Here is a 16,401-nt window from a genome sequence, read left to right on the forward strand (position 1 = left end):
CTTTAATGGACATGGTGAAATAGAATGGCCCTGGATATGTTACTAGCAGGAAAAGGGGGTGTCTGCAAAATGTTTGGGATCTTCTGTTGTACTTTTAATCCCAGTAATACAGCTCCTGATGGCAGTATTACCGAGGCATTGGAAGGACTTAATTCCCTGTCCGAAGAGCTTGCGGAAAACTCCAGAATAAATGACATCTTCACCTCATGGATTGAGGGGTAGTTTGGAAAATGGACTGGCCAAAAACGGCCGTAAAGAACGCAGCGAAAAACGCAAGTTGCTACAAAAACGTCTGAAAATCAGGAGCTCCGTATTTTCAGACGTTTTTGGTCACTGCGTGTGAACATACCCGAAGTGTCATAATATGCTATATGAATCAAAACTGCATTAGACTAGTATTTTGTGTAAGATACTCACTGTCATGTGCAAAATGTCACCTGGTTGTGGTTAAAGTCTATATAAACCAGAGTTTATGTAAAGAAAGCAGACAACTGCTGATCTGCCACTTGTCTCCTAGTCACAAGAATAAAAATGAAGCTCTTATTGAGGTGGAAAATTCTTCTAACACCCCCTCACTGAAGCTGCTAGGCCCGGGCCAATGAAGGTGGGAATGAAGCCCAGACCCCAGCTCAGGACCCGCAGCTAGCCCCATGCAAGGCCAATGAGGTAGGTATGAAGTTCAACCTTAAGCTCAGGACTACCCGTCAGCCCCAGGCCAGGCCAAGGACTAGTAGCAAGCCCCATGCAAGAGCAATGAAGGTGGGAATGAAGCCCAGACCCCAGCTCAGAACCCGCAGCCAGCCCCATGTAAGGCCAATGAAGAAAGGTAGGTATGAGGCTTAGCCTCCAGTTCAGGACCTGCAGCAGCCCCATGCAAGGCCAATGAAGGTGGGAATGAAGCCGAGACCCCAGCTCAGGACCCGCAGCTAGCCCCATGCAAGGCCAATGAGGTAGGTATGAGGTTCAGCCTTCTGCTCAGGACTACCCGTCAGCCCCAGGCCAGGCCAAGGATCAGCAGCCAGCCCCATGTAAGAGCAATAAAGGTGGGAATGGAGCTCAGATCCCAGCCAGCCCCAGGTCTCATCCTGTTTTTAATATTTGACGTCTTATACGTTATGTAGTATGACTAAAGGGATTATCTAGAAGAGAAAACCCATTGATTACAGCTGATCACTGGGAAACGCAGCAGAAGGGATTGTCCAATACTATAGTTTTTGTTTTTTGTTTTTTCATTTTTTTAAAGGGCCATTCGGGTTATTGTGTTCTTTTATATTGAGGGGAAGGTCGGACCTCACCTGGATCTGCTTGGACAACTTCTGAAATGGTCCTATATATGAGGACTTGGCCAGTTCCAGGATCAGCTCTATGTGTTTGACCCCCGACTTGTCCAGCTGTGTGCCAAGGCCTGACAGGTCGGCACATCGGTCTCTCCAAAACTCAATCTCTTCTAAAGGTCCCGAGCTCTCTCGCAACTCCACCGCTTCCTGCGCACTCAGGACCTCCTTGATCTGACGAGTCCAGTGCACCATGGCGGCTGTGAAGAAGGAAAGACGTCACACGGAGAACCAGGCACAGATATCACCAGACGAGAGTCAGGTACTTTCATTAAGGAAGAAAAGTTTTTTCTATTTGATCCCATACAATACAGAAGTGCCGAATGTGAGGACAGAGGTGTCACCAGTAATGTCCGCACCACAATATCTATCAATCTATCTCATATCTATCTATCTTTAGACATATACTCACTCTCCAGCCTCTGTACCAGCTCCTTGTCATTCACGGCCTCCTCAGCCGCTAAGGGCATGGCTTCAATAGGGATATAAAGGACGGTGTGTCCCTGCAGCTTATACCTTGTGTCTGGTATTGGTAGAAGAAGAAGATGGGTCAGGGAAGACATAGGAACATTCCATGTGGATACAGAAAACACAATGAAATGCCATTAGATCAGCTCCGAACAGCAGGAATGGGCAGAATTTTCATCCAAGATTCACAAATAATCTGTCAGAATCTCGGTCTGGGAATGCTGATAGTCCAAAAAAATCTGTTTAGCCGGCAAATAGAAATTCCATATCTGATCGCTGGAGGTCAACGCACAGATGTTGATCAGCTGTTTGAATGGGAGAAGTCTGTAATATTGTGCTTCGCTACTATGAGTGTGAAGGTGTTGTATGGTATGGAGCAGTGTAAGGCTAAACGGGACACTGCACTCGCCAGAGAGAGTCATGGCCCCTTCAAACAGCTGATCAACTGGAGTGTCGAGAGTTGGACCTCCACCGATTAGATATTGATGGCCTGTCCTGAAGATAGGCCTTCGATTTTATCTCACCGGACAAACCCTTTAAATCTCCGGCACTTGTCCCAGTCTACACAGCAAAGCTGACACGTGAGCTAAAAAAAAAATAGGAAATTTCAGCATACTGTTTCCGGCTTTAGTGGACAGTGTGAAAACAGCAAAATTTCAAGATTTCCTTGTATTATATAGATAGTCACATAAAATAGAAAAAAATAACATAAAAAATGTAAATGAAAAATATATTTATAATAAAAATCCTGAATGAAATAGGGAACATATCAATAGAAAATTACATATTACTTACCGTAAATCAGGTTTTTATCATAAACGTATTGTTTAATACATTTTGTGGAATATTTTATGTGATTTTTTATATAAAAAAAAAACCCTGAACCAATTTTATGCTTTGCTGTATAGACTGGGGCAGGGTAAGCAGCGTCATCCTGTTATCATTAAAGGGTGGGTGAGATAATGGGTTAATCTGATTCGGCCAAATTAGTTGTAGTGCTGATTTATCAATGTGTCCCTATATTATACAGACAATCGAGAAAGTAAGCGTGTGCCTCTAATATGGCCGCTCCCAGGGAAGCCATGTTGTAGCCATTTGTTTTTCCTAGAAATAAAAAATAAATGGCTAAATCGTAACAAAAAATGAAAACACATTATTTCTATTCTTCAGACTGACATCTAATAACTAAAATTACACACAAGACGTTCCCTTTAAAGAAGCACCATTACCGCTGCCGTTTAACTTTAAGATTGCTTCAATTTTTGTCACGGTGCCCAGCCCATTGAGCATGGGAAAAAAGTTGACAATTACGGGCTACCTGTCAGTGCTGCCAAGAATCGTTGGACATGAGCCAGGAAGTCATTGCGGATGCTCTCGGGCCAACTGGAGTCACTGAAGATGTATGGGGCGTAGATGCCGTTCATGAGCCTGAGCAGCGTTACAATGTAGGACCCCCGTAGAGATCCAAACTGCAGGTTCTCTTCCAGGTTCTCAGGGGTTAGAGGGACTCGATCCTTCCTGATGAAGTAAATTAACTGCTCCACGTTCTGGAAGAGAAATAACGTGGAGACCTTTAGTTCATATGTGACAAAGTGACATCTAAAAAGGTGACAGCGAAAGATGTTACCCACCTGTGCCGGCATATTGGGCTCGACATGCAGACCAGTGTGAGGGTCCAAATACACAGACAGCGTCTCCTGTGTCACGTCTGATGCAAACCGGTCCAAAGCGACATCAAGCTCTGACGTCCACATCTCAATGGTTAGTCGGCTCAGCACAATCCTCTGCTTTAAATTTGGTTTCTAGAGTGGTAAAAAGACACAAGGAGCCAACACTGTCAATATTGCACAGGAAGAAATGGAAGAGCATAGATCACCAAGACACGGAGGAAAGTAGGGTTACAGAGATTACAGATCCCAAACTCAACAAGTGGGTGCTTCCCAGCAACCCCCCTCTTTAATGTTCTGTGTACTGTACTACATCATCTTCAGGGCCCACAGAGTAACACTCTGTATAATAATACTGTATTATACAGAGGGGTTACATGGCGTATCAGAAATATTATACAGAGGGGTTACATGGTGTATCAGGAGTATTATACAGAGGGGTTACATGGTGTATCAGGAGTATTATACAGAGGTGTTACATGGTGTATCAGGAGTATTATACAGAGGGGTTACATGGTGTATCAGGAGTATTATACAGAGGTGTTACATGGTGTATCAGGAGTATTATACAGAGGGGTTACATTGTGTATCAGGAGTATTATACAGAGGGGTTACATGGTGTATCAGGAGTATTATACAGAGGTGTTACATGGTGTATCAGGAGTATTATACAGAGGTGTTACATGGTGTATCAGGAGTATTATACAGAGGTGTTACATGGTGTATCAGGAGTATTATACAGAGGGGTTACATGGTGTATCAGGAGTATTATACAGAGGTGTTACATGGTGTATCAGGAGTATTATGCAGAGGTGTTAGATGGTGTATCAGGAGTATTATACAGAGGGGTTACATGGTGTATCAGGAGTATTATACAGAGGTGTTAGATGGTGTATCAGGAGTATTATACAGAGGGGTTACATGGCGTATCAGAAATATTATACAGAGGGGTTACATGGTGTATCAGGAGTATTATACAGAGGGGTTACATGGTGTATCAGGAGTATTATACAGAGGTGTTACATGGTGTATCAGGAGTATTATACAGAGGGGTTACATGGTGTATCAGGAGTATTATACAGAGGGGTTACATGGCGTATCAGAAATATTATACAGAGGGGTTACATGGTGTATCAGGAGTATTATACAGAGGGGTTACATGGTGTATCAGGAGTATTATACAGAGGTGTTACATGGTGTATCAGGAGTATTATACAGAGGTGTTACATGGTGTATCAGGAGTATTATACAGAGGTGTTACATGGTGTATCAGGAGTATTATACAGAGGGGTTACATGGTGTATCAGGAGTATTATACAGAGGTGTTACATGGTGTATCAGGAGTATTATGCAGAGGTGTTAGATGGTGTATCAGGAGTATTATACAGAGGGGTTACATGGTGTATCAGGAGTATTATACAGAGGTGTTAGATGGTGTATCAGGAGTATTATACAGAGGGGTTACATGGCGTATCAGAAATATTATACAGAGGGGTTACATGGTGTATCAGGAGTATTATACAGAGGGGTTACATGGTGTATCAGGAGTATTATACAGAGGTGTTACATGGTGTATCAGGAGTATTATACAGAGGGGTTACATGGTGTATCAGGAGTATTATACAGAGGGGTTACATGGCGTATCAGAAATATTATACAGAGGGGTTACATGGTGTATCAGGAGTATTATACAGAGGGGTTACATGGTGTATCAGGAGTATTATACAGAGGTGTTACATGGTGTATCAGGAGTATTATACAGAGGGGTTACATGGTGTATCAGGAGTATTATACAGAGGTGTTACATGGTGTATCAGGAGTATTATACAGAGGGGTTACATGGTGTATCAGGAGTATTATACAGAGGGGTTACATGGTGTATCAGAAATATTATACAGAGGGGTTACATGGTGTATCAGGAGTATTATACAGAGGGGTTACATGGTGTATCAGGAGTATTATACAGAGGTGTTACATGGTGTATCAGGAGTATTATACAGAGGTGTTACATGGTGTATCAGGAGTATTATACAGAGGTGTTACATGGTGTATCAGGAGTATTATACAGAGGGGTTACATGGTGTATCAGGAGTATTATACAGAGGTGTTACATGGTGTATCAGGAGTATTATGCAGAGGTGTTAGATGGTGTATCAGGAGTATTATACAGAGGGGTTACATGGTGTATCAGGAGTATTATACAGAGGTGTTAGATGGTGTATCAGGAGTATTATACAGAGGGGTTACATGGCGTATCAGAAATATTATACAGAGGGGTTACATGGTGTATCAGGAGTATTATACAGAGGGGTTACATGGTGTATCAGGAGTATTATACAGAGGTGTTACATGGTGTATCAGGAGTATTATACAGAGGGGTTACATGGTGTATCAGGAGTATTATACAGAGGGGTTACATGGCGTATCAGAAATATTATACAGAGGGGTTACATGGTGTATCAGGAGTATTATACAGAGGGGTTACATGGTGTATCAGGAGTATTATACAGAGGTGTTACATGGTGTATCAGGAGTATTATACAGAGGGGTTACATGGTGTATCAGGAGTATTATACAGAGGTGTTACATGGTGTATCAGGAGTATTATACAGAGGGGTTACATGGTGTATCAGGAGTATTATACAGAGGGGTTACATGGTGTATCAGGAGTATTATACAGAGGTGTTACATGGTGTATCAGGAGTATTATACAGAGGGGTTACATGGTGTATCAGGAGTATTATACAGAGGTGTTAGATGGTGTATCAGGAGTATTATACAGAGGTGTTACATGGTGTATCAGGAGTATTATACAGAGGTGTTACATGGTGTATCAGTAGTATTATACAGAGGGGTTACATGGTGTATCAGGAGTATTATACAGAGGTGTTACATGGTGTATCAGGAGTATTATACAGAGGTGTTACATGGTGTATCAGGAGTATTATACAGAGGGGTTACATGGTGTATCAGGAGTATTATACAGAGGTGTTACATGGTGTATCAGGAGTATTATACAGGGGTGTTACATGGTGTATCAGGAGTATTATATAGAGGTGTTACATGGTGTATCAGGAGTATTATACAGAGGTGTTAGATGGTGTATCAGGAGTATTATACAGAGGGATTACATGGTGTATCAGGAGTATTATACAGAGGGGTTACATGGTGTATCAGGAGTATTATACAGAGGGGTTACATGGTGTATCAGGAGTATTATACAGAGGTGTTACATGGTGTATCAGGAGTATTATACAGAGGTGTTAGATGGTGTATCAGGAGTATTATACAGAGGGGTTACATGGTGTATCAGGAGTATTATACAGAGGTGTTGCATGGTGTATCAGGAGTATTATACAGAGGGGTTACATGGTGTATCAGGAGTATTATGCAGAGGTGTTACATGGTGTATCAGGAGTATTATGCAGAGGTGTTACATGGTGTATCAGGAGTATTATGCAGAGGTGTTACATGGTGTATCAGGAGTATTATACAGAGGGGTTACATGGTGTATCAGGATTATTATACAGAGGGGTTACATGGTGTATCAGGAGTATTATACAGAGGTGTTACATGGTGTATCAGGAGTATTATACAGAGGTGTTACATGGTGTATCAGGAGTATTATACAGAGGGGTTACATGGTGTATCAGGAGTATTATACAGAGGTGTTACATGGTGTATCAGGAGTATTATGCAGAGGTGTTAGATGGTGTATCAGGAGTATTATACAGAGGGGTTACATGGTGTATCAGGAGTATTATACAGAGGTGTTAGATGGTGTATCAGGAGTATTATACAGAGGGGTTACATGGTGTATCAGGAGTATTATACAGAGGGGTTACATGGTGTATCAGGAGTATTATACAGAGGGGTTACATGGTGTATCAGGAGTATTATACAGAGGTGTTACATGGTGTATCAGGAGTATTATGCAGAGGTGTTACATGGTGTATCAGGAGTATTATGCAGAGGTGTTACATGGTGTATCAGGAGTATTATACAGAGGTGTTAGATGGTGTATCAGGAGTATTATACAGAGGGGTTACATGGTGTATCAGGAGTATTATACAGAGGTGTTACATGGTGTATCAGGAGTATTATGCAGAGGTGTTACATGGTGTATCAGGAGTATTATGCAGAGGTGTTACATGGTGTATCAGGAGTATTATACAGAGGTGTTAGATGGTGTATCAGGAGTATTATACAGAGGGGTTACATGGTGTATCAGGAGTATTACACAGAAGGGTTACATGGAGCATCAGGAGTATTATACAGGACTGTTGCTGTGGAGTAATATAAAGAGGTGTTACATGGTGTATCAGGCAAATCATACAGAGTATTATACAGAGTATTACACATAATATTACACAGGGTGGAGTTAGATGGATTATTATATATATTATTACACAGGGAGGTATTACATGGAGTATTATACATAATATTACACAGGGAGGTGTTACATTGAGTATTACACATAATATTACACAGGGAGGTGATACATGGAGTATTACACATAATATTACACAGGGAGGTGTTACATGGAGTATTACACATAATATTACACAGGGAGGTGTTACATTGAGTATTACACATAATATTACACAGGGAGGTGTTACATGGAGTATTACACATAATATTACACAGGGAGGTGTTACATGGAGTATTACACATAATATTACACAGGGAGGTGTTACATGGAGTATTACACATAATATTACACAGGGAGGTGTTACATGGAGTATTACACATAATATTACACAGGGAGGTGTTACATGGAGTATTACACAGGGAGGTGATACATGGAGTATTACACATAATATTACACAGGGAGGTGATACATGGAGTATTACACATAATATTACACAGGGAGGTGATACATGGAGTATTACACATAATATTACACAGGGAGGTGATACATGGAGTATTACACATAATATTACACAGGGAGGTGTTACATGGAGTATTACACATAATATTACACAGGGAGGTGATACATGGAGTATTACACATAATATTACACAGGGAGGTGATACATGGAGTATTACACATAATATTACACAGGGAGGTGTTACATGGAGTATTACACATAATATTACACAGGGAGGTGTTACATCGAGTATTACACAGGGAGGTGTTACATGGGTTATCATACATTCACAGTATACAGGAGCGGATCTTTCCTGGTAGATGACATGATGTGGTTACATGTAATGACTAGATGTTAGTGTACGGCAGTGGTGGCGCTGGGAACATTACACGCACACATTACGGGACACACAGGAGGCCGGCAGAGGATTAGCTCGACAGAATTGTCTCTGGTGCCTCCCGGCGAGAACATTCACAGACTAATGACTTCATGTAGTGAACATCTGTTGTGCAAAGGAGAAAACACGAGCCAGATGCGACGTCCGATCCTCCCCAACCGGTGTGCTCATCGCCTGAAACATGCCCGGCATCAGCAGAAGCAGCGTACAGAGCCTGTCTATCCTATACATATATCCCTAACAGAGAGATCCATCTATCATCAGCATCAGCAACATCCTGACATCAGAAAATGGCACATACAACATCCTGACCATCAAAACACGCCACATACAACATCCTGATCATCAGAACATGCCACATACAACATCCTGATCATCAGAACACGCCACATACAACATCCTGAGCATCAAAACACGCCACATACAACATCCTGAGCATCAAAACACGCCACATACAACATCCTGAGCATCAAAACATGCTACATACAACATCCTGAGCATCAAAACACGCCACATACAACATCCTGACCATCATAACATGCGACATACAACATCCTGAGCATCAGAATACGCCATATACAAACATCCTGACCATCATAACATGCCACATACAACATCCTGACCATCATAACATGCCACATACAACATCCTGACCATCATAACACGCCACATACAACATCCTGACCATCATAACATGCCACATACAACATCCTGAACATCATAAAATGCCACATACAACATCCTGACCATCATAACATGCCACATACAACATCCTGACCATCATAACACGCCACATACAACATCCTGACCATCATAACACGCCACATACAACATCCTGACCATCAGAATACGCCATATACAAACATCCTGACAAACAGAACATGGCACATACAACATCTTGACCATCAGAATACGCCATATACAAACATCCTGACCATCATAACATGCCACATACAACATCCTGACCATCATAACATGCCACATACAACATCCTGACCATCATAACACGCCACATACAACATCATGACCATCAGAACACGCCACATACAACATCCTGAACATCAGAACATGTCACTTACAATAGCCTGACATCAGAACATACCACATGTAATATCCTGACATCAGAATATACTACATACAACATCCTGACCATCAAAACATGCTACATTGCATAATATGAGAACACACCTTCCGAACACACCACATACATCATCCTGACCCTCACAACACATCACATACAACATCCTGACCCTCACAACACACCACATACAACATCCTGACCCTCACAACACATCACATACAACATCCTGTCATCAGAACACGCTACATCCATACAACATCAGAACAAGCTACATACAACATCCTGACAGCAGAATACACAGCACACAACTTTCTGACATTAGAACATACCAAATACAACATCCGGATCTATCAGAACACGCCACATACAATATCCTGACATTAGAACATACCACATACAATAGCCTGATCATCACAACAGGCTACATACAACAACCTAACATCAGTACACGCTACATACAACAGTCTAACACCAGAATATGCCACATACAAGTGACTGACATCAGAACATGCTACTAACACACAGTTATCTACCCTGATACTGATGGTCTTGATACTGCAGCCCTTTTTAGGGGGCGAACCAGAAACGTCCCTACAAGAAGGGGCAGCCGTAAACACAGGCGGAGATATAGAGGCCAAACCGGAGAGAACCAGGAGACAGGCGCAGGCTTCACGGAACAAGTGACAGAGGACGAGTTTAATCACCTGGTGGTAAATATTTCTTCCCGATCCTTGTGAGATACTGAAGTGACTGCTTAATAAGGGACTATCGCTTTGTCCAAGTATCGGGATAAACTGGTTCCAGTTGTAATTGGACCTGTATAATTTTGTTTCGGAAGGTTAAATTAAGAAAGTCTTTCTCTGAAAGTAATTTCACAGATGAAGGGAGATTCCCATGTGAATTGTCTTTGAGTGGGTGGGATTGTACAAAAAAAAGTGGCGGGCAGCCGTATACTACTGAACCTGTCATTGAGGCTTTTAGGTCATCAGTGAAATTTTATGTACAGGAACTTAGAACCAGTATCGAGTGTATTTAGTTTTCATATCCCAACCTCACTCATGTGGAATCAGTTGCCCTTAGGGATCTTTCCAGTGATGTGTCCCTGACGATCAAGCCAGCCGACAAAGGCGTCGTCATGGACATCTCACAATACTTAGATGAAATTACAAGTCAAATAGAGGATATTAATGTATATGAGAGATTGGGGTTTGATCCAAGGTTTAAATCAAACGTAGGACATCTTGGATTTAGCTGTGACTTGTAGTCTAATCGATAAGGATCTCGGGGATTACTTGACTGTCACTTATCCTGTCACCCCGGTCCTTTATTGTCTCCCTAAGATTCACACGTGTTTGTCCAAACACCCTGGACGACCAATAGTGTCGGGTAAGGATTCCATCTTTGGTCCTATTGGAGTCTCTTGATAAGACCCTAAGAGGTTTTGCGGTTTCCGCAGGATCATACATTCAGGACACTACAGATTTGTTACTCAAAATTGGTGAGGTCAAATTAGAGGGTGATATCATATTAGCATCTTTTGATATATGTAGTCTATACACCTCTATGAACTACATGAGGGGTCTACATGTTGATTGTGAGGCTTTGAGAGGCTCTGGACATTCTGTTGAGTGCATAGAGTTCCTCATGATGCTCCTTGAGATTGTACTCACTGAAAACCACTTTTTATTTCGTGACTCCTATGTGCAGAAGAGGGGAACCGCCATGGGGTCCAATGTTGCGCCGACGTATGCCAACATGTTCATGGCGGCCCTTGAAGAACATATCGTCTATGTATCCCACCACTTCAGCCATGTGCTGAGGTGGTGAAGATACATCAACAATATTTTTGTTCTATGGACTGGGACACAGATTCAGTTACAGCATTTCTTTGAATTTCTTTGACCCTGACATTCTTCAATTTAATAGTCAGCATCCTAGGCGAATGATGGAATCCCTTCCCTACAGTCAAATGTTGAGGGTTAAACATATTGTATCTGACCCTCAGCATCTGACTGCACGATTGGATGAGATGAATAAAAGATTTACTAGGAGACATTATCCACGTCCTCTTTTGAATAGACAGAGGTCTCAGGTTGACAGGACGAGTAGGGAGAATTTGTTAGTCCCCTCTAAAGATGATTGGCCAACACGTATTACGTTCATCTCCACCTATTCCCAGTTGAGCAACAGAATTGGCAATATTATCCGCCGAGAGTGGCATATTTTATACAGTCTAGCTAATAAGGTAATAGAATTTGGTCGTCCTCCTATGCTAGCCGTCAGACGATGTAAAAATGTACGTGACCAGTTAGTTCATGCTGATGTTGGCCCCACACAGTGCTTTAGACAAACCACTTTAGCCCAACGTAAAGTTGGGTACTATCCGTGCCTAAATTGTGGCAATTGTAACGACCTGTGGAAAGTCTTTGGATCATTTTGGGGACTTCTGGTAGGTCATATCCATCGTGGTTTGATGGAGAAGAACAAAGGGATACATATATCTGGTTGACAGGGCTTTTACTGTGATTCTCATATTTTTATGGGCTACTTATTTTTTGGGGGAACGAACAGCCTTTAGTACTATGCAGTTACGTAATATAGTAGAGATTTTCCATATAGTTATTCTTTGTATTTGCGATCAAGGATGGTTTGTACCTTTTTTGTCCAATTTTGGTCTATTACTATCATCTTAGTCGCTGCTTAAGATAAAAGGCACCTTTGGCTAATGCATATATCGGAGTGAATCAGTTTAGGTCTTTGCTGCTTTTTTAATATGGAAGCCTTAGGACTTTGCACAATATTGCGCTTGTGCGTTGTGTCTATGGTCATTGATGTATTCGCTGTTGATTGTGATATTGCTCGTGTGACATACGCAGTAGGAATGTATGAACGCTGGGCACCACGAGGGGTGAGTCGGACCTTAAATACCGGTCACTTGATGCATTGTATTATGCTTGAGAAAGCCTCTGAGGAACATCGCATGGGTTGATAAAATCTGGTCCTTTTTGGATGTGCTGCCTCGATCTCTTTTCTTCATTGTTGTTGGGGATAGTTGGATCCAGTCCTGTTGGGCTTTGCACTCCTATTTTTAACTAAACTATTCTGGTGCTGTTATTCCTTGTTTGGTATTGGCATGCCACATACAAGAGACTGGCATCACAACATGCCACATACAAGAGACTGACATCAGAACATGGCACATACAAGAGACTGGCATCACAACATGCCACATACAAGAGACTGACATCAGAACATGCCACATACAAGAGACTGACATCAGAACATGCCACATACAAGAGACTGGCATCACAACATGCCACATACAAGAGACTGACATCACAACATGCCACATACAAGAGACTGACATCAGAACATGCCACATACAAGAGACTGACATCACAACATGCCACATACAAGAGACTGACATCACAACATGCCACATACAAGAGACTGACATCAGAACATGCCACATACAAGAGACTGGCATCACAACATGTCACATACAAGAGACTGCACATCAGAACATGGCACATACAAGAGACTGACATCACAACATGCCACATACAAGAGACTGCACATCAGAACATGGCACATACAAGAGACTGACATCACAACATGCCACATACAAGAGACTGACATCAGAACATGCCACATACAAGAGACTGACATCAGAACACGCCACATACAAGAGACTGACATCAGAACACGCCACATTCAAGAGAATGGCATCAGAACATGCCACATACAAGAGACTGACATCAGAACATGCCACATACAACATCCTGACCATCATAACATGCCACATACAAGAGACTGACATCAGAACACGCCACATACAAGAGACTGACATCAGAACATGCCGCATACAAGAGACTGACATCAGAACATGCCGCATACAAGAGACTGACATCAGAACACGCCATATACAAGAGACTGACATCAGAACACGCCACATACAAGAGACTGACATCAGAACATGCCGCATACAAGAGACTGACATCAGAACATGCCGCATACAAGAGACTGACATCAGAACACGCCATATACAAGAGACTGACATCAGAACATGCCACATACAAGAGACTGGCATCAGAACACACCACATTCAAGAGACTGGCATCAGAACATGCCACATACAAGAGACTGACATCAGAACATGCCACATACAAGAGACTGGCATCAGAACATGCCGCATACAAGAGACTGACATCAGAACATGCCACATACAAGAGACTGGCATCAGAACACACCACATTCAAGAGACTGGCATCAGAACATGCCACATACAAGAGACTGACATCAGAACACGCCACATTCAAGAGACTGGCATCAGAACATGCCACATACAAGAGACTGACATCAGAACATGCCACATACAACATCCTGACCATCATAACATGCCACATACAAGAGACTGACATCAGAACACGCCACATACAAGAGACTGACATCAGAACATGCCGCATACAAGAGACTGACATCAGAACACGCCATATACAAGAGACTGACATCAGAACACACCACATTCAAGAGACTGGCATCAGAACATGCCACATATGACACACAGCTATGATTGGCTGATGAAGCAGATTCTGAGCCACCATAGGCTATTTTCGCGGTGAGTGATGCTCGATGGCGTCCAGTAGTGTACAACATCACAGTAATGGCGTGTTCTTACCAAATCTAAATGTTCCTCAACAACGGCAGATGAGAAGGACGGGTCTGGTTCTGCATCTTCTGTGAACAGTGAAAAATGTGATCACATGACAACTGATAACAACGCTAATCCGGATCATGAAAAATTCTATGTTTGCAAACATTCACATGTAGCCTCTGGTCAGGTGTTGTTGCCCGCTAGGGATCAGTGGTCCCTATGTAAGCAGTGAATCGGGATCATCCTACAGGAAGATAGAGTTCTCCCATTCTACATAACGTGGAGCAGCCAGGAATGGCCTGAAACATGTGTCATAGGGATCAGTGATCCCCCTGGCTGCCGGAAGTAATACAAGATGCGGCTAACTGCATGTTCCACGTCCTATTCCCGGCAACATATCTGGAAGGTTCGGGTTCTGCAGTCTCATATTGTTATAGAGAATAGTGACTTACCATGTTCTGCATGTCTGCTGCTCCCAGGACGAGCTTCTGCGTCCCTGAATGGCGACAAATCTGAGGTATTCAAAGGGAGCAGCTCAGTCGACACAAGGATAACGTCTGTGTCCTCCATGATTCACACACCAGTCCTAGAGAAAACATCAACACGTTACAAGGGCGCAAACACATAAAAACAAATAATATACCACCCCTGATACAAACGGAAGAGAGCTATAAATCTGCTCCTCCTCCTGCAGGGTGATATGTACAGAAGAGAGCTATGAGACTCCTCCTCCTGCAGGGTGATATTTATAGAAGAGAGCTATGAGTCTAGTCCTCCTCCTGCAGGGTGATATATATAGAAGAGAGCTATGAGTCTACTCCTCCTCCTGCAGTGTGATATATATAGAAGAGAGCTATGAGTCTACTCCTCCTCCTGCAGGGTGATACATATAGAAGAGAGCTATGAGTCTACTCCTCCTCCTGCAGGGTGATATATATAGTAGAGAGCTATGAGTCTACTCCTCCTCCTGCAGGGTGATACATATAGAAGAGAGCTATGAGACTACTCCTCCTCCTGCAGGGTGATACATATAGAAGAGAGCTATGAGTCTAGTCCTCCTCCTGCAGGGTGATATATATAGAAGAGAGCTATGAGACTCCTCCTCCTGCAGGGTGATATTTATAGAAGAGAGCTATGAGTCTAGTCCTCCTCCTGCAGGGTGATATATATAGAAGAGAGCTATGAGTCTACTCCTCCTCCTGCAGTGTGATATATATAGAAGAGAGCTATGAGTCTACTCCTCCTCCTGCAGGGTGATACATATAGAAGAGAGCTATGAGTCTACTCCTCCTCCTGCAGGGTGATATATATAGTAGAGAGCTATGAGTCTACTCCTCCTCCTGCAGGGTGATACATATAGAAGAGAGCTATGAGACTACTCCTCCTCCTGCAGGGTGATACATATAGAAGAGAGCTATGAGTCTACTCCTCCTCCTGCAGGGTGATACAGACAGAAGATAGCTATGAGACTACTCCTCCTCCTGCAGGGTGATATATATAGAAGAGAGCTATGAGTCTACTCCTCCTCCTGCAGGGTGATATATATAGAAGAGAGCTATGAGTCTACTCCTCCTCCTGCAGGGTGATACATATATAGAAGAGAGCTATGAGACTACTCCTCCTGCAGGGTGATATATATAGAAGAGAGCTATGAGTCTACTCCTCCTCCTGCAGGGTGATATATATATAGAAGAGAGCTATGAGTCTACTCCTCCTCCTACAGGGTGATATATATAGAAGAGAGCTATGAGACTACTCCTCCTCCTGCAGGGTGATACATATAGAAGAGAGCTATGAGACTCCTCCTCCTCCTGCAGGGTGATATATATAGAAGAGAGCTATGAGTCTACTCCTCCTCCTGCAGGGTGATACATATAGAAGAGAGCTATGAGACTCCTCCTCCTCCTGCAGTGTGATACATATAGAAGAG

At 42.6% G+C, this 16,401-nt stretch overlaps 1 protein-coding gene across 2 annotated transcripts in view; it reads right to left on the reverse strand.

The window, feature by feature from the left end:
* DNAH2 (dynein axonemal heavy chain 2) overlaps positions 1-16,401 on the reverse strand; it is a 131,306-nt gene that overhangs the window by 88,022 nt on the left and 26,883 nt on the right. Inside the window, exons 2-7 of one of the 2 annotated variants that reach the window (XM_075859259.1) lie at positions 14,924-15,057; positions 14,496-14,554; positions 3,434-3,604; positions 3,121-3,349; positions 1,747-1,857; positions 1,296-1,534 (exon numbers count right to left, since the gene is read on the reverse strand). In XM_075859259.1, coding sequence (XP_075715374.1) covers positions 1,296-1,534; positions 1,747-1,857; positions 3,121-3,349; positions 3,434-3,604; positions 14,496-14,554; positions 14,924-15,041 — 927 coding nt within the window. In that variant the 5' untranslated portion in view covers positions 15,042-15,057. Of the gene's footprint in view, positions 1-1,295; positions 1,535-1,746; positions 1,858-3,120; positions 3,350-3,433; positions 3,605-14,495; positions 14,555-14,923; positions 15,058-16,401 lie in introns of those variants that run through there. The other variant, XM_075859260.1, reaches the window with a different exon arrangement.

The sequence above is a fragment of the Rhinoderma darwinii genome, chromosome 3, assembly GCF_050947455.1.
Source record: "Rhinoderma darwinii isolate aRhiDar2 chromosome 3, aRhiDar2.hap1, whole genome shotgun sequence".
NCBI classification, from domain to species: Eukaryota; Metazoa; Chordata; class Amphibia; order Anura; family Rhinodermatidae; genus Rhinoderma; species Rhinoderma darwinii.